At 38.8% G+C, this 20339-nt stretch overlaps 1 protein-coding gene across 1 annotated transcript in view; it reads left to right on the top strand.

Annotated features, from left to right (window-relative positions):
• LOC121322799 (bone morphogenetic protein receptor type-2-like) overlaps positions 1-20339 on the top strand; it is an 88764-nt gene that overhangs the window by 34214 nt on the left and 34211 nt on the right. The window contains exons 2-3 of the mRNA XM_041263102.1: positions 12287-12466; positions 13457-13636. Of these exons, the coding sequence (XP_041119036.1) occupies positions 12287-12466; positions 13457-13636 (360 nt within the window). The remainder of the gene's footprint in view (positions 1-12286; positions 12467-13456; positions 13637-20339) is intronic.

The following is a 20339-nucleotide window of genomic DNA, read 5'->3' as shown; positions in this document are numbered from 1 at the left end:
ATAAAATGTATCAGAAACAGCTGGTGCTCCTTCGAGTTATCCAATCTGTAAAGTGGTTCAGTCCCTTGAAAAAGTTCCCCTCACAAAACTTCATTACTGTGCAGGTGCATAGTTTCTCGATGTGACAGTATGTGTTCGTCTTCGTCCCTTCCGAGTCAGCGCAAGGGTGGTAGCGGTGAGCTGAGCCTAAAAAAAAAAAAAAAGATAAGACCTGTAAAAAAAACTATATCTGTTAACTCTGTAGTTCCAATTAAGGCACAGTAGCGCTATATATATATATATATATATATATATATATATATATATATATATATATATATATAAACACACACATATACAGTGCTCCCTAGTTATATGGCTCTCGGTTATAATGCACCTCAGATATAACGCTCCTACAGCATGTCCCCCAATTCCCTACTAGTGATTCATGCACTATTTCTACAGTAAATACAGTACCAGTGTACAAACTGTAATAAACTTATCAGTCTAACTTCCGTTTCTGTCTTTCCCTTTTGATACAGCATCTGAACTGAAGAAAAGCTGTCTTAACACAGACATCTTATTCAGCATTCGTTTTATAACTAAGTAAATATTACGCCTATTAAGTGGTTATCTTTCCTAATGCATTTAGTCTTTTGCTGCGAGAGTAGCTGCAGATTTCTCTGGTATACACAACGCTTCAGCCCTGCTCCAGCAGCCAAACCTGGGGCGAGCCCATTCCCTTTTCCCCTCTCCCGACCCGCTCTCCTTGGTTTGCTTGTCTGTCGCTTCAAACTAAACTCCCGACTGCCATTTAGGAAAAACTGATAATTAAAATGCTTCACAGTGGGAATGTTACCTTTTTGATAGTGTCAATTACATGGTGCTTTATGCATGGTTAATTCACGGAAAGTTACATTTTTGCTTCACTATACGTGCATTATAGAGAGGGCATTATTTTATATAGCATTTTGGTAAGATGTGTGTTGTGTCCCAGCGCCATGTTCCACAGCGCCATCCCCCCCCCCCCCCCCCCCCCTGTTTATAACGCTCTTTGGTTATAACACTCATATTGTGTCCCCCCCAAGACCGGTGTTATAGCGAGGGATGTTCTGCTTCAACAATCAGTGCTCTGGTTACTTGGGGGTCACAGATTTGCAAATTAACATCAGCGACTGCACTGTGGTCCCTTATGTGCCATGGGGCTGAAGGAGAGGCTATATAATTAATAATTATATAATTATACCATATTTTGTATAAACCATGTTTCAAACCTTATATCTGCTATGTAGCAAACAATTAATACAATCTACTGCATCTCAAAAAGAAGCAAATTATCATTCTTAAAGAGTACAGTATTAGTTGTTTAGAAAATGTGTACCATACTTTACCCATCAGCCATTTCTGACAAATAACATATTGTGACCCCCTTCAGTTACTGGAGTCGGTGCAGAAAGCTGCCAGAGCTACCCAGAGAGATACAGGGGTGGGCACTAACCATAGGGCCTGTTCGGGGGCCTTCAAATGCACAACTAGAACATTCCTCTGCCTGCTGGCCAATCAAAACAACACTGCTCTGAGGTAATGAGAGGTGGCAGAAAGCAGGGCCTGCTTACAGGAGCTGAATACTGAAAGAATGTTAATTGGAGTTGCCTCCTATACAGCACAGGAGCCTTCAACATGCCTGCCGTTAGCTGCAAGCAATTCAACACCATTTATTTATATGTATTCAGGGCTTCTAGTTTTCAGGTTTTATTTTTGATCACGTGATGTCTCTTTAAACATATTTTGAGCTGATGCGCTTTCTTCATTAAAGACTAATTACCAAAGGAAGCTGTTTCTTTTTACCCTCATATCTTGATTGAGTCAACAAACGACGTGCATTGATCTCACCTGATTCTATTTGAGCCTGCATTTCGTTCTGGCTGTAACCGCCAAATTCAGCTTATGAATTTCCATTGCGTTAGTTTCTAGCAGTGCGTCGCTAATTTAAACAACGAGGTGTTCAGGTAAGGCTTAACAACTATTAATTAAGGTTTAAAGGGAGGGAGAGAGATGGAAAATAAAAACCAAAATCTAGAAGCCCTATATATAATATAATTTCTATCTTCCACTAGGGCGTCCTTGAATGTAATTTGAAATCCATCCTGGTCATTCACATCGGTCAGAGATCAATCAGTTTCTGAGATCCAACCAGTTTGAATTGGAACTTTATCAAGCCACGTTACAGGAGGATTGTGATCGGGAAGAATTTGAGAGGGCAAGTTGGCAAAGTAAATTACAAATTAAAGCCAGCTGCCTGTACCTGCTTCTGTGTGGCATAAAAGCCTCACAGATAGTTCATTGCGAGACTGCTGAGTAGAAGGAAGCAGAAGACTGTGTTCTCTGTTTCCGAGCAGTCACGATTGTAAGTACTGTGTGTAGGGTTCTGTGTGTTTTAATGTGTAAAACTGCAAGTTTATTTCTGCTGGTAAAGAGCTCAGCTGTCCAGTTTGTTAGGTTGATCCTGACTGTGTAGTTAGTGATCCAAAGGAGCTAGGTGTTTATTTCTTTTGGTTTATTTCGTAAAAATAAAAGTGTGCGTCAAGCGCTTAACTTTCAAGGCTGTGTCAGTGTATTAGTTTGTAAAAAGGTGCTGAAACAAACCTGAAAGTGTATGAAGCAGCACAATTGCATCACATTACCAATAGACATTAGTCCACAGCACCCCACTATTTGACTCCAAAGCAGGGAATGTTGAGGTCAGGATTGAGGTGTAATAGAACTGTAGGAAATGAAGCAGACAAACATTCTGCCCAATGCTTTCCGCAGTGAAATCAATGTAGATTTTTATATCAGATTTAACTTTTTCCCGCAATAACACAAACGATTAGTTCTGCCACTGCACTGTATCTGCATGGCAGTCTATTCCATTTCTCATTGCATTTCTTCTGAGTTTGGTTACTATGCCAGTAACCCAGTTAAAGCATGGCATATTGTCTGAGTCAATTCACAGGCAATAATGATTAAATTGACCCTGGAGCACTCTCAGGTTTAAGTCATAAATATTGTCAGACTTCTCCATCTTAAACAAAGTATCTTTTCCAACTAGGGATGGAATAATTACTGACAAGAATTGCTGCACGTAGCCTTCAGAAATTCCAACCCATCTCTCATTATCAGGATGAAGAATTAATCTCTGGCGCTACAAAAACGCATGCCTGCTTCACTTGGAGGGCTCCAGAACAGATGCTTTTAAAAATAAAACACTTTAATGAAACACGTGAAAGCAAGACATGGCATTTTCAGCTGTTGTATTATTCAAACCACATCTGCAAATGAGTATTTGTTTGTTTTTAATTTGATTAAAATACTGAGATTTCTGTAAACCTATAAACAGAGATGCAAATAAGACTCCCATTGATAGCAGTTTGAGCTATTCCTGATTGTCCTATGATTTTAATAAGACACTGCTAAGCTTGTTGCCTGTACACTGTAGCTAATCAAGCTCATAGTAAAACATATAATGGGTGAAACTATTATGCAATAGGAGTCTTATTTCCAGTTTTCAATAAATCAGTATTTGATATTCTGCTGATCGCTGAAACCTGGTTAGTTTCAATACCCCCAGCCCACTGTCGCTCTTTTCTTAAGCATCTCCTGTTGCAATCGATGACATTTGAACAATAGAACAGCGCAGGCTGTCATTATGAATGAGCCAGAAATCAATTTCATCCTCAAAGCTGAGGCTGCTGGCAGCCTTCATGTGTAAAGTGCTCATTACTGCAGTTTCTCAATCTATAATGGAACACACTCCATTTTACTGCACAACCTTTAGAAAGCTGTCCAGCTGCTTTTGTTTCGTAAGCTTCATCATCCCATTTGGCAGGACAATGCAGAAGTACAGTATACATGGGTAACAGTTTGCACTACCCCAGCTCTTGCAGTAGTGCTGTGCTGACCTACAGTTCTTGCCATCCATATTAAGTATACTGTTTTTTCCACCCTTTTAAATAAGAAATGCTATTGCAGTTGTTTTGTCTGCTCTCATTTATCTGATTGAGATCCAGTACAGATATGTTTCTATGTGGCAGAGAGGAATTTAACCCTTACTACGCTTGCAAAAGATACTTCTTGGTACTTAAGTTACCACTGTAATTACTACTACAGTACTGTTTAGTCTGTACTAGATTGTAGCAGCAAGTTGATTTGGAATGTTACAAAGTGCTACGTTTACTACTTGAACCTGTCTACACCAATGACTTTTCAGCATTGTCCACATTGTTTATGTATTGAAGTTGTCTGCCACCAGTAAAAATACTATATGTATACAGACACAAAATCATTGTATTGCTTATTGTACTGTTTGTAGTGTCAGTATTGCTTGGGTGGTACAAACATAGTAACTATGTAATAATTGAGTCGTAATCCTTGGAAAGTGTTGATTTTTAACCTGCAGTATCCGAGCTTCAACAGTTCTTCTGATGTAAAGACTACAACTGGACCAGAAATGGAGATTATAGCTGTGGACATGAGTTATTAGGCCTTTGGCACAGGAGGAATCATCTGCCTGTCCAGACCACTTGACTTAAATACAGGGCCCATCTGCTCTATATTAAAAGTCCAGGTCCCACGGTACTGTTGAGAGAAAGAGCCATGTGACTGAACCATCAGCTGCCCTGTTTTACAACCTTAGCTCGATGTTGTCTTGAAAATTGAAAGGGATTGACAGAAATTGGTCTGATTTGGTTGTCATTTAAATGGATCTGGAGACGGGGGTTTGCTGGCATGGACAGGAATGATCTTTGGTGTAGTAATTTATCATCCCCCACTGGGAAGGCATATTCCGGGCAACAGGAATATAGCGGGGTAGACGGACGTCATGCTTATAGAGCTTTGCCTATATGAAGAAGAGGCGGTCCCATTGTCCAGTTGTGATTTAAGGACATTGTTTAGCACATGTTAATGTCATAATGTGGGGAAGGGATTTATATCTTTTTAAAGAAAATGCGTGACTCATGTGACACTTTGCCCTTAGTAATATATGTTTTTGGAAAAATACAGATTTTACAACATTTTTGTTTCACATTTAACACCAAAATACAATATAAACCAAAAAAAAAAACTAACAAAGTTGGTAATATACTGTAAAATACAAAAAAAAATGTAATTCCCAGGCTGATTAATATGAAGGACTGAATGCTGTTATCTTTGTTGAAAATACTGACAATCTTTGGCTCAGGAGCTCAGCAGACCTTGGGGATGTGGCTAGTGTATGCTAAGGTCATGAATTCGAGAATGTTTCTAAAACAGACCAATTTTGTTTAACCTTTCACAAACTGATCCTGGGCTTGGTATTTACATTATGCTACGTACTGCACCGTTCTTTGCAGCAGCTAGTCGACTGCGTTTAAAACCACAGAGTTTCATGTTTATGGTTCATCACGACAACCAGAAACAGGCATATTGCTATACATCTGCAATGAAGGTTTTTTTCTATCATATCGTTTTAAGTCAGAAAACCTCATTCCACAATAGTTTTTTTTCATGCTTGTATAACTGGCATGTCTCATAAAGCAGCATTTCTAGGTTTAGGAATTTAGATTGCTCTAATACACTTCACATGTAAACCGATTATAATTGTTGGAGATGTCACAGATCATACTTCCAGTTGGCAGCTGGTACTAACATGCTTCTGTCATTTAACTGTTTTTTAAGATCATGTTCAATTTATTTAAAACATTTATATAAAAATTACAAAATAAAACCAAAGATGTTCCCCTATAACTAATAGGAGCAGATCATTTTGTGCCTCAGTGTGCATTCCTATTTTTTTTTTTTTTTATTTGTTTGTTTTTTTCTACTGGTGACAAGAAGATGATGGACTGATTTAATCTGTGACCGTGGAGGAAGTTATTCCAGCAATTGCCTGCTGCCCCACTAATTAACTGCCCCTGTGGAAGTAGAGACTGCAACCCTTCAGTTCAGTGTTGTAAATTAATGTTTTAAGGGTTAGCTCCATCTTACCTGAGTGACTTGCTGGACCCATATGTTCCAGGTAGGCTGCTCCGATTTCAGGATGCTGGTTATCTCATTGTTCCAAACATTTAAAAAAAGAACACAGGTGGTAGAGTGGAACAAATGGCCAGTCTCTGTAAGGGAGTGTGACAGAAATACAATGAATCTTGGTTGTAAATCTCCCTCCCGACCTGTGAGGGCGCTAAGTAGCAAGAACAGAGTTCTTTGGATGGGCTGGTCTGACAGTTCTTTCCCAGGGTTGGGAAGTCAGCCAGTCTGGAAGAAGGTGAAACTCTGTTGCAAGAACACATTGACCTGGAAGAGAAACGACGTGGCAGCTGCAGATTAGCGAGGCGGTTGCACTCGTTTACCAAGGGGTCATTTGTGACAGCATAAAAAGAGGACGGGAAACATAATCTGTTCCTTCGCTTTGGTTTGTGTTATTGAACCGAGAAGGACTGTGAGAGACCCTGTAAACCCTGTTTCAGTGTCGTGAGTGTTCGTGTATTTCGTCTTGTTTGTAAAGCACTAGATGACTAACACAATACCGGAGCTGTTACCTAGGGCCAGCACTAAGCCGGAACAACACTGCACTACTGTCACAAAATAAACTGTATCAACTACCATGAGCACTACTGCTAGGACTGGTGACTGTGTTGGTATTATTGAGGGGCAGATACGTATTGTTTATTGTTTAGGGTCTAATTATTATTGTCTACCCCGTGCAGTACATATTGCTATGTATTGCCGGTGTATTATTGTTTATTGGTCACCAGACCAGAATATAAAAATAAAGCGCACTTTCTAAACTGGATTACAAGGCTCTGTCTGCTTCTTTCACGCACCACATCACTCCTGCACCTGTATACAATCAATCACTTTGCCACAAGGAGGCACCGGCTATGGCAGCTTTTAAAACTAGGCTGAAGACATGTTTTTATAGTCTATAATGTATATGATTATTACTATTGACTTCTTGTTGTATGTTTTATTGTTTCTATTATTATATTATACTTATACTTATTGTATGTACTAATTTGTTGGTCTGCATCTAACGCTTGTATATTTGCTAACTGCTATGTATATTTTCTTGTTTTGCCCAAGTGAAGCGCTCTGTGGCAACTTGTTGCAAAGGGTGCTCTGTTAAATTAAGATTGATTGATTGTAATTTAGTGGTGTCCAAATGGGGTGAAGCTACATTACCATACAAATCCAGATGAGCATTTTGAATAAGGGGCATCTGTTTCCTTGAATTAACGGTTAGCAAATCACTGGTGTTCTTACTAATTAGGCAATTGCTTAATTCTCCCTATATTGAAGATTGATTTTATATATATATATATATATATATATATATATATATATATATATATATATATAATATTAATTTTTAATAAGGAAGAAAAAAAAAATTTTTACAGTATTTTGGTTTTGAATGTTGCATTCATAAGTGAAGTTTGGCTCATGTTGTAAATGCTAATGGATTTATTTAGTCATACATTGAAGGGAAATGTCTAAACTATCAGCTTGTTTCACTGCTTACTGCCAGAGATACTCATTTCAAATATATCCGATTTAATATCACTTTAAAAACAGTCCCTTGCAAAACTAACATGGGTAAAATGGCTTTTTACTCTAGACTCCCATGTTTGTGTTGCAATGTAATGTGATGTTTTACCATTCACAAAAATGATCGGCAGGTAACTGAAAATGAACACACTGGAAAAATCTTGCCAGCTCCCCATACCTGCTGCTTTAGTCCCAAACATTTGAATTTCTTTCACTTCAAAGGTAATACTGAAAAATAACCTGAATATAATGTAGTCTTCTTGTGATGAAAGGTAATTGAGGTTTAAAATGTACATATTAACAATCCTGTTACAGACTGGAATCTGCAATAGAAATAAATGATTCTGGCATCAGTGGATGTCTGATATGCTGTAGCATTGATAAATTCTTTGAGTTCCCTCTGGACATCAAGACTGGTGTGTGGGGGTCCTCTCGTCTATGTAAAAAGACAATACATATTTGCGTAATTACAAATAAAAAATATGGAAAGGATTAGTTGTAGGGTATTAAGAGTATTACATGTATTACTCTGGGTTGGGTAAGAATGAGCTTATATATGTTATTTTATATAATATAGTTAAATATGAATAAATATTGCAATCTTAATGTGGAACTATTTTCATCTGATACAGACTGTCTGATGCAAGCCATATTAACAATGCAAGAATACAGTTTTTTTTTTGCATTTCTTCATTTCTACCTGTGTTGCTTTATTATCTCAGTGGAAGCAAAGACTGTATAATTTAGCGGTGACAGAATATTACTTGGCAGAAAGTGTCTGTGTGGCAGTAAATTATTAGTGCAGAAAACTCCTACTGAAGTCTGACAGACAGCGAATCAAAAAAAACGATTGTACAGAATCATACTAGAGAATGAAACGTGGGGAGGTGTGCTGGAGTCAGCATAATCTTTGAAATCAGTTTACCCTTCACACAGTTTTAAAATCTAGCAAATGTAATCCACAGAGCTGTCACAAAAGAAGAGTACAATATAACGGAAGTTGGACATTCATTCAATTTACAACCCATTTCAATACAGCTGTGCTCTGAAGAGCTTTGTGGTGTGCGAAATAGGATCATTGATAATGTGGAGTCTTTGTTCTCTGTGAATGTGCAACATGATATTACCCATACAGGGAATGTGATTAAAAACTATCAAATACTATATCATCTGAGGATCCAGTTAAAATGCTGGAGCCAGACGACAGCTTCCCAGCGCACACACCTCCACCGTTCAGTATAAAAGTCTGTGTACTAGACTTTGATTGAAGCATTTTGTTAGTTTTTTTTTTACTTTTCCTATTTAAAAAGCTGTTTTAAAAAAGAATAAAGCAAACCGCTAAAAGCAAAGAGATGAGAACATAAGAAAATAGACAGCAGTCATAATGTTTACAGTGCTAGTAAGAGGTAAGAAAATTAATTTCTAAGCCTTGATTAGCACTCCTTGTCTCAGCCCCCTGCCAAGTTTGACCAAAATCAAATTTATGACAGCGTTGATAATTAACAGATCCAAATGAAGTGTAATCTACCACACAGCAGTGTGCAGCAAAATCCACTTTTGGTTGTCTAAGCACTTTTCAGTTGTGTGCAAGTACAATGCTGTATCGTTTCACGGCTGAGGCTTCCAGTGCAGAATACACTTCACAGCACATGGCAGAAAGTCTTATGTAATTACATGTGAATTCAAGTGAAATACAGTTATCCTCAACTAATGATATGTGCCATACTAATTAGGCTTCCAAGCTGGCTTGGGAAGCCTATTGTTATTGTAAAGATTTTAATTTATTTATTATTATTATTGTTGTTGTTGTTATTATTGTCATTTTTCCTTCCAAAACTTTAAACTGCTCCTGTTCGCATGTGGTGTAACCAATCAACTTGAAACTTGGCAGGTATCATCCCATGTAGATTACAGTTTGGATGCAAAAAAGATTGCACTCTTGCATGAACCAAGTTGGTGGCCTGACGCATTTTTTGGAAAAGCCTTTCAAAATCTTCTAGGGAACCAGTGAACCGATTTGATCTGAAACTTATGTCATCAGCAGCCAAACTCGCTTCAAGTTTGAGAAGCAGAAGTTGCTGTGACAAATTTTACTATAAAAATAGCTGCCACAAATTCACCAAAACCTGCCCAAACATCAAACTGCTTCTGTTTGCAAACCATTTAACCAACTAACTGCTAACACGGTAATCCTGGGGACAGTGGTATTCAAATATGGCAAAATGGTGTTCTTTCGTAAAACAAGACTGCGGCCAGACCCACGTTTCATTCTTTAAATTTAAAGCCGCTTCAGTTGAACACGGTTTAGTTGATTAACTCCAAAGATGACAAGCATCACCCCTGTGCCAATGCAATTCACTTTTTCAAAAGTGGTGTTTGTGCGTAAACTAATATGGCCACCTGACGCATTTCCTTAAAAACTTTTCAAAATCTTCCTTCATTACAGAGTTCTGATAGGTTAATGGTTACTGTGACCTGTAACCTCTCTAAGGTCAAATATAAAACTACTTCGGGGTCTGGTTACTACACAACAGATTTAGGAACCCATATATGCTCTATTCAAAAAATTAACTTGATCGTGACCTTTGACCTCTCTTTAAGGTTAAATGTAAAATTAGCTTGTAACTCCTTGCAGTGTGTAGATAGGGTCATGGTTACTATGGTGTTTAAAGTTATAAAGCATCATGAGATAATGGAACTAATGCAGTATTTTGAGTTGAAACTGCTCCATAAAACTGATCTGTTGCTGACACTTGTGCTGCAGTGCTACAGCTTGCCAAATTGTCCAACTAGTGCTGAGCTTGGAAGCCGTAAAACTGCCTGGCAGTTCTAGTTCACATTGTATTCATAAAGCATTTTCTCCTTAGTAAACATCATCTTGAGGTCCATGTGCATCTACCCAGGGGCAAGCTTTATCAGAGCTTCAAAGAAAAAATAATGTAATTATCTAGTAACTATTTTTAATTAAGAATTTTGAATTAATTTAATTGCTGAATTATTATACATCCCTAGTATACAGTATCTTGAAAATTACAAAGAGAAAGAAAGGCAGTATTATTTTCTATTTCCAGCACCATACTTTTATAATGTAGATATTCATATGTTAAATCACCAAGACTACAGGGTCATCATGTAAGACTAGTATACTGTAATGCAAATACAGAGAAATGTCATTGTCTACCATTTTGTAGCATACCTTCCACTGAGAAGTGCTGATGTTTTACACCTGCTTTGTTCTTGCTGTGTTTCTGTACTGCAAGGTTGTTAACTGCAGTGTTGCTATGGTACGGATAGTCTATTAAAAAGTGTAATCCTTTCTGTGGGCTTGGCAGGCCAGGTGCAGTGCGCACTAAGAAAGGTATTAAAGTGCATCTCACTGAAATGCATTGATCGTTCATGTTTTTGTACAGCATAGTTTTAAAGGGATTTGCATAAGCACTCCAAGCCCTGGCACATAAATGGATGTACAGTACATTCTGAATGGGGGGAAAGTGTAACCTTGTAAAAGCTGACTCGTGTGCAGTAGCTCTCTTCACTTACATAAATCAATGTTGCTATTTGTCAATCAATGTAACCTATTGCGAGATCAAGCGTAGGATTGCGTACATATAAAAAACCAAAAAGTAAAATATGGTACTGGAATACAGGCTCATTAACTGTCACTGTAAAGCAGGGATGGACAACCTTGGTCCTGGATAGCCGGTGTCCCTCCTGGTTTTTATTTCAATTGTACCCTAAATTAATTAATTGGACTAATTAAGTACTTAATTGGTCCAGTTAAGTAATTTAGAGTACAGTTGGAACAAAAACCAGGAGGGACATCGGCCTCCCAGGACCAGGGTTGCCCTCCCCTTCCGTAGGTTTAACAGCACCCTCATATTCACAATGTCATACTTATTGTTTTAGAGGGCAGCTATTTGCAGGCTACTGTAAAAATAGCCAAAACAGCTTATATATTGTGGTAGAGTAGGTGTTCCCAACCTTAATTTAAAGGCCTTAGGACCCTTGGGTAATTGTTGAATTAGCTAAGCGGTTAATTATTTGCTAATTGTTTTTGTTTTGTGTAAATAAGAAGTGTCTAAAATAGTTTATTGACACACTGACATAAAAACTGGGATAAAGCCCTGAGATATTCCTGACATAAAGGGGCTTTACCACAGTGGGTGGGTGTGTGTGTGTGTGTGTGTGTGTGTGTATATATATATATATATATATATATATATATATATATATATATATATATATATATATATATACATACATACATACATACATACATACATACATACATACACACACACACACACACACACACACACACACACACACACACACACACACACACAATAAAAGACGCAGAGCTATTTCATCCAAGCTGCACTGTCAAGTGAAACCTTGGTAAATATATGAACATATAATACTAGACCTTGGCAGGCATCAGTATTTTCCATCATGGAGGATATAGCCAACATATATTTGTATATATTAACCCTTATGGGGTTAGAACAACAAAGATCCTCCTTTTGAATTCCAGCATGCAGCTTTTGTACAAAAGACTTATAGGCCAGTATTTACTAGGAGACCTGTTTGTCACCTCCCAGACCTAATGATACTGTATCTCTGCATTAACCAAATCATGTGGTATTTAGTTTTGTTATGCTTGTTACTTTTGATTGAGGGTGTCTGAGGCACTTTGTAGTTTCTTATCCTAATGACTCGTTTCCTCCTTCCCCTCCTGCAGCAACCCAGAGCGAGGAGAGAGAGTGTGCTTTCAATGACCAGCACCACCAATTTGAAGAGCAACGTGCCGGTGAGAACGGTGTCTCCAAGGACAATGGCACTATCCACTGTATGAAGGGGAGCAATTGCTATGGCCTGTGGGAGAAGACCAGGGATGGAGAGATTCGCCTTGTAAAGCAAGGTGAGAAACAGAAACAGGAGTATATTTATTCACTAATTTTTTTATATTGTGCTAGAAAATAACCAAATAAGTTTAGTTGCTCTGTCCCACAAAAAAAATATAATGGGTGACAGCAGACAAGATGAATGAAAGGATTTTATTTCAGTCCTTGGACTTCAGCTTTTAAGACTTGTTAGTTACTACATGGCTGACCTCCTATATGTTAAAATCCTTCGCCAGCTTTCTGTAATTGTTCCGGATGCTGTTTCGTGAGTAGCTGTCTTTAGAGATTTAATTGGTTCACCCCTAGTTTGTACACACAGTGAGGTGGTACATTAGGGTTTGCATTTTAGATCAGGGGTCTCCAATCCTGGTTCTGGAGTGCCAGAGTCCCTCCTGGTTCATGCTCCAACTATACCTTTAATTACTCAATTTGACCAATTACATGCTTATTAGAAGCTTTAATTGGTCCAATTAATTAATTTAGGGTAGTTAGAACAAAAACCAGGAGGGACACTGTCCCTCTAGTACCAGGATTGGAGACCCTTGTTTCAGATTATTAGCTCTCTGGCCTGCTATACATGGTCTTTTTTTTGGGGGGGATTGGGATACAGCTTCCCATCTCCTGCCAAGTGGTGCTTTATTAGAACAAGCATCCAGGTGATTGGCACACATCAAAGAAGGAATTATCATCATTATATCTATTCTGTTAATAGGGAGTCCATCGTCTGTTTTCGTCAGTCTCCTCCTTGTTCATCTAACATTTTCATTGTCACTCTAACATTTGAACAAGTTGATAAAGTGGAATGCACTTGTACATGTTGGTACAAGTTTTTGGAGTTCAAGACTATGAATTTAGTGAAACATACAGATACGCGCCTACTCCAGGCCAGTGTTATGCTTGCCTGTTTTTCATTTCCAGATTCAATCTGCATTAAACTGCTTGGTGAGTTCAGGCAAAGACATGTGGACTTTTTAGTAAGACCACCGTTTTATCTGTGTCTTTTTCAGGGTGCTGGGCTCACCTCAGTGACCAGCAAGACTGTCACGACAAGGAGTGTGTGGTGACAACCACCCCTTCCCAGATCCAGAATGGCACTTATCGCTTCTGCTGCTGCAGCACTGACATGTGCAACGTCAACTTCACTGAGAACTTCCCGCCTCCCAGCCCCACCACCGCACAGCCCTACAGTAAGTGACGCCTGCAGGGGAAAGAGGTGCTGAAGGGGGAGCTCTTTTAGAGGTGGGAAACCCTAATTGTGAGTCCTGTGGTGGACGGGTTTAAACTTGTGCTGAATCAAGGATGGAAACAAGACTCCCATTTCTCAGGAGTTTGAACCATTCCTGGTTTTATTATGGGTTTAATCAGGCACACCTGAGCTTTTCTTATATAATAGGCAATGTGCAGTATACTGTAGTGTAAAACACAACACACACACACACACACACACATATATATATGAAAGTAAGAGAGCTAGGGACTGTTGAACAAATGGCAAGCTTGTCTGTTCTAAAACTTGTGGGGGCCTAATCAGCTTTCCATTCAGCCACTACCCAAAACCAGCAACTTCAATCTATCATGGTAAAGTAAGTCCAGGATGTGCATTTGCACTGCAGTGCCTAAAAAGATTGACACTCAGCCTGTCCACAGGGGGTCCTCCCTGCTAACCTGTTGTGTGTCTGTCGGGACAATGGAGTGGGTCATTCTGTCAGCCCCTCCCCCTCCCCCTCTCCAGTTTTCAGAAGGAATGAGCTACCTCAATCGATCCCTCTCCCCACCCTCCTCGTCTGTTTTCAGAAGGAATGAGCTTGTTTATAATGATTCGTATTAAATGGAGTAGCGTGAATACTTTTAATGATTCTGTTACATGTTCCGTACAGTACATACTCAAAATGGAGCGCGGTAACCAGGTACCAGTAAGTAAAAAGAAAATCACCAGATCCAATTTCTACATTAAAGATCACTGTAAGGTGTAATTATGAAATTATACTATAGAATGAAAGAAAAATAATACTTTGAGTAAATAATGAATAGTAAAGACCATCCTCTGCTCCTGCTCTTTGGAGGGCTGTCGATAATGCACAGTTAGTTGTAAAATGTTCCGTCTAGACCAGGACAGATACAGCATTGAGAGCACTGCCTTATTGACCTTGTGCATGAAGAGTCTGATTTCTGTCTGCCGGGGATCCTAACTAGAGATAGGACACATTTCCTGATTTCCAGACTGCGTGCTGGGGGTCACGTTCTATTGTAACAAGGTGATAGGGTCATGCTGCTGAAGGCAGCCAAGGGCAAACCTTCAAGTTAGCACGCGTCATTAGCTGCCATCCAGACAGCAGGCTACTAATGGCCAGGAATTGTCCTCTGCATGTGCTGCTCACAGGGGACCTGCAGCCACTTTATTTTATTTTATTTGATATGCTGATTGTTCTGCTTGACACTGCATTGTTTCCGTTCCAGTAGAAAACAAGTTTATCCGAGTGAAGGAAAAAATCCCTTCTAGCCATAACTGGTATCAGTCTCTCAGCAAGAACTCAGAGTTCAGAATATCCGGGCATTCCTTTGACTGAACTAATTAATTTCTCTTCCAAAGAGATGCTATGTAGAGCATGCTATAATCTGCGTAGCGTAGCCTTTCCACAAAATATATTCACTTTATCATACTTCTTTAGATTTTTAATAGCATTCTCACTGTTTAATGCTTTTCATTAAAATAATTTCTGATTTTTTCTGATGATTCTATTTCATTGACAATGTAAATAAAAAAAAAAGGCAGCTCCTTATTTTGAATTCAAACTGAATGCAAACATTGAGTGAAGATAAATCTTTAAAATTAAATCGTAATTAAGAGGAAACTATTACCGGTATCTGCAAAACAGGTTAGAACATTTTTGCAACGAGTCAGTAAGATTTTAAATCTGGGAAAAGCAGTTTATCTGATCTCTCTCTTTTTGTGTTTGGTTTGAATAAAAAATAGAGCTGTTTTTGTTTTTGTTTTTTTTTTTTTACATGATCAATGAAACAGAATCAGTCAATTTACCATGTGTTTAATAAAAGAAACAGAGTCGGCTCAGTATAACTTGAAAGGGACACCATGTGACCAAAAATAAAGAGCTCTAATTTATACTGTACACATCACATTGCACTTACTGTACTTCAAAAAACAGTTCACTGACGTAAGTCACTGATTTAAGGAAATGAGCAACTCCCTTTGTCTACTTCAGCTAATAGGACCAATTTGCATTCCTTGGCTGGGGAAAGTAATTCCTTTTAAGAAAGAAGGAAGTTATTTTCCCTTTATTTTCCTGTTCTGCAGTTTGAGGTCTCAGACACGTTATCAGGGATTACAGAACTTTGCTTTGGAGATTTCCGGCCATTCTAAAATTCATTAAAGAGCCAAACAATATGCACATACCAAGGTGTTTTATTTTCCAACACTGGCGGTGCAAACAGTCAGGGGATACATGGTCGGTTCACTTTCCATTTCTTTTTTGTGTGGAAACCACACAAATAATGTCTATAATTTGCTGGCAGGCTAGATATCAAACCTAACAGAGCAGCTTTCTTTATCGTGCCTTTGTGCTGAGAGCTTTGTGCTATTGCAGTCTGCAGATAAGCGTCACCCAGACGTTGCTGCCAGGTTTACATTCCCAGTATCTGGGGACTCGGATTAAATTGACTTGAGTTGAAAATCAAAACCATGCAGGAAACTCTCTTTTTTTTTTGCTTGCATTCAGTATGTTTTTAATTATAGTTTTGCAAATGCTATTTTTATATTCCTGACTTTTTTCAAGTATGCATTCCCTGCTCATGTGCGACTCCTTTTGGCAAGTGCTGCTAGTACACATACTGTGTGTGTGTGTGTGTGTGTGTGTGTGTGTTTATATATATATATATATATATATATATATATATATATATATATATATATATATATATACACAGTACTGTGCAAAAGTTTTAGGCAGGTGTGAAAAAATGCTGTAAAGTAAGAATGCTTTCAAAAATAGACATGTTAATAGATTATATTTATCAATTAACAAAATGCAAAGTGAGTGAACAGAAGAAAAATCTACATTAAATCAATATTTGGTGTGACCACCCTTTGCCTTCAAAACAGCATCAATTCTTCTAGGTACACTTGCACACAGTTTTTGAAGGAACTCGGCAGGTAGGTTGGCCCAAACATCTTGGAGAACTAACCACAGTTCTTCTGTGGATTTAGGCAGCCTCAGTTGCTTCTCTCTCTTCATGTAATCCCAGACAGACTCGATGATGTTGAGATCAGGGCTCTGTGGGGGCCATACCATCACTTCCAGGACTCCTTGTTCTTCTTTACGCTGAAGATAGTTCTTAATGACTTTCGCTGTATGTTTGGGGTCATTGTCATGCTGCAGAATAAATTTGGGGCCAATCAGATGCCTCCCTGATGGCACTGCATGATGGATAAGTATCTGCCTGTACTTCTCAGCATTGAGGAGACCATTAATTCTGACCAAATCCCCAACTCCATTTGCAGAAATGCAGCCCCAAACTTGCAAGGAACCTCCACCATGCTTCACTGTTGCCTGCAGACACTCATTCATGTACCGCTCTCCAGCCCTTCGGTGAACAAACTGCCTTCTGCTACAGCCAAATATTTCAAATTTTGACTCATCAGTCCAGAGCACCTGCTGCCATTTTTCTGCACCCCAGTTCCTGTGTTTTCGTGCATAGTTGAGTCGCTTGCCTTGTTTCCACGTTGGAGGTATGGCTTTTTGGCTGCAAGTCTTCCATGAAGGCCACTTCTGACCAGACTTCTCCGGACAGTAGATGGGTGTACCAGGGTCCCATTGTTTTCTGCCAATTCTGAGCTGATGGCACTGCTGGACATCTTCCGATTGCGAAGGGAAGTAAGCATGATGTGTTTTTCATCTGCTGCAGTAAGTTTCCTTGGCTGACCACTGCGTCTATGGTCCTCAACGTTGCCCGTTTCTTTGTGCTTCTTCAAAAGAGCTTGGACAGCACATCTGGAAACCCCTGTCTGCCTTGAAATTTCTGCCTGGGAGAGACCTTGCTGATGCAGTATAACTGCCTTGTGTCTTGTTGCTGTGCTCAGTCTTGCAATGGTGTATGACTTTTGACAGTAAACTGTCTTCAGCAACCTCACCTTGTTAGCTGAGTTTGGCTGTTCCTCACCCAGTTTTATTCCTCCTACACAGCTGTTTCTGTTTCAGTTAATGATTGTGTTTCAACCTACGTATTGAACTGATGATCATTAGCACCTGTTTGGTATAATTGTTTAATCATACACCTGACTATATGCCTACAAAATCCCTGACTTTGTGCAAGTGTACGTAGAAGAATTGATTCTGTTTTGAAGGCAAAGGGGTGGTCGAAGTTTCATATCTCTCTCAAATAGGAGAACAAAGCTGCTAGAGGTCATTATAGCATTCATGTGCCAGAAACAGCTGACATTACATCAACACCACGTGCAAATTTGCTATGAATCTGGCAGACACATTTCAGCAGTAATAAATATCGTTATTAATTGTATCCCCCATGCACACTGCCCTTTTTATATGTTAAAATATGTTTGAGTGATACAATACTTGGTCAGAAAGGAGATCGTAACGTTACATTAACTCAAATAAACTACAGGAATAACAGAAAGGGAGATTTGATTCTTAAGTAAGGTGACTCATTCTTTTTCATTGACCAGAATGCTTTAGTCCTAACGCTACATCCATTCTCCTGCCTATTAACTGTATTTAGAAAACAATTAACACATGCTTATAACAAACCAATAAACGTGAAACAATACAGGGGTACTTAATATCAACATGGTAAATATTAAAGTAAACGTTCTCTAATTAAAACTGCGAGATCTAAACATATTTTACGTATCTAGTATAAGGTAGGAGTAGCTTATTCACTTTCCAATCACAAATACGCTTGCTAATTTACCTTCTACTTCATGAATATAATCCTCGATCCAATTGCTGTACCCTTTCTGCTGTGTGTTTTTCAGAATACTCACATTATTATCTGCCCAATCATCAATTTCTTCAACACATATTAAAGATTTCGTCTACATAGTGGTACTATCAGTAGCTGCGGCGGCCATGACAGTTGCTTGCACACCAAGCCTCGTTTTCAACCAAACATGGCCGCTGTGTGAATAAGGCGTATTGAGGGAATTGAGTAGAGCACGGAAAGAGACGGGGTGGCTAATAAAACAACGTGAAAATTATTTGATAAAAATAAAACAGTTTTACTGCTTTCGCTGCACCAGCGCACCCTGTAGTCAGGCTCTTCATTGACCACCAGAGCATCCGCACGTAGCCGGCCGCTACAGTATATTTCTTGCCACTAAGCAGAAAATGAAGTGTTTTGCAATATTGATTCCGAAGTGCATGCTGATTTGTGGTATAACCAATACATTTGTATATCAGGTTTTGCATACAACGACATATTGTATTACACTTAAGTCTCGCTATGGTACTGGAACCCTCATACACAGGAATGCACAAAAACATAAAAAAAGTAAATTAAAAGTAGCACAGATTTCTATTTTAAATGGTTCATATTGTTACATGTATGCCTCGCTATGATATTGGAATCCTCATACACAGGAACGAAGAATAACATAAAAACAAATTATTTAAAATTTTTGATTGCATTTTGTTCATTGCATTTCATTCATGCCTGGCTATAGTACGGAACCCTCATACACAAGAACACAGAATATTTGTATTTTAAATGCGTCACTGTGTTCTAACAAATTCAATGAGAACAATTGCACTTCCCTTTTGCAATCGGCTTTAAAACATCGGGTGCAAGTGTGACAGACTTGACAGCGATAATTATAGGCAGTCGTGCAAAAATATACGCGCCCCTCATTATTTTGTTGAAATACCTAATCGCACAATATGTCACTCAAATGTGGGGGGCACCGGCTGAACAGCTGACATTTTGAGTTTCGCTTTCAACATATCGCAATGTTAAAGTTACCTGGGGTTGGGTTGGGGATGTAGGAGACCCGCTGTGCATCTACAAACATAAATCCCAGGGCTTTATTATTTGTAGATGTGTTTATATCTCGCTCTATTTTAATTAATGAAAAATTTTTGTAGATGTTATTTTTATAGATGTTCTTGCCTTATTTATATGGACAAAAACATTAAATATATATTAGAATAATTACCTGCAATAGCATAGAACGCCTCCTTGTTCCGCTTCACTGGACCATGTCCAGGTAATTTCACAAAGACTGGCAGTAACTTCTTCAGTGCAAGGTACACTTTCCTTATAGCTTGTCATATCATTGCCTTATTACCATTTTCGGCATTGTCGGCTGTATACAGAAATGTTCCACAGGCCATAAATCTTAGACCTGTGCAGAGTACCTGTATATGGGTAAGGGCTCTGCTCCGTTGGGTTGTTTGCTCAAGGGAGGGTCTTAGCAGATCCGCCAGATACAGGATACCATCCCGAGAGAAGCATTATCGCTCGTACACGGTGGAATCTGGATTATTAATCAGATCCTGGTGATCGCTGAACACCCTCTCCCCACGAAAAACCCTTCTTACAATTATAGCACCAACTCTCTGTATAAAAGATGGCACTGTTTTTTGGGGTTTTTTTTTTCAGTTTTAAAAGACAGTGTTAGTCTTAGTTATCCTGCTCTGAAGCAGGTTTATTTAAGTGTGATATGTTACCATGGTTTTAAGCCTGAGTTATTATTATCTTGTTTTATGCAACAAACTAAGCCTGACTTTCACAATTAACCCTGGAAGTTATCAGGATAACTCTTTAAACCACTTTTGTGCAATAGTCCCCTGGTCTAGTGAGATAAGTGGACAGCAATGTTCTGATTCAGCATGAAAATAATCGGTGTGAATTGTGAGGTTA

This window comes from Polyodon spathula, chromosome 11, assembly GCF_017654505.1.
Source record: "Polyodon spathula isolate WHYD16114869_AA chromosome 11, ASM1765450v1, whole genome shotgun sequence".
Lineage (NCBI taxonomy): Eukaryota > Metazoa > Chordata > Actinopteri > Acipenseriformes > Polyodontidae > Polyodon > Polyodon spathula.
The sequence above is the reverse complement of the archived record's forward strand: the minus strand, read 5'-3'. Positions and strand labels throughout refer to the sequence as shown.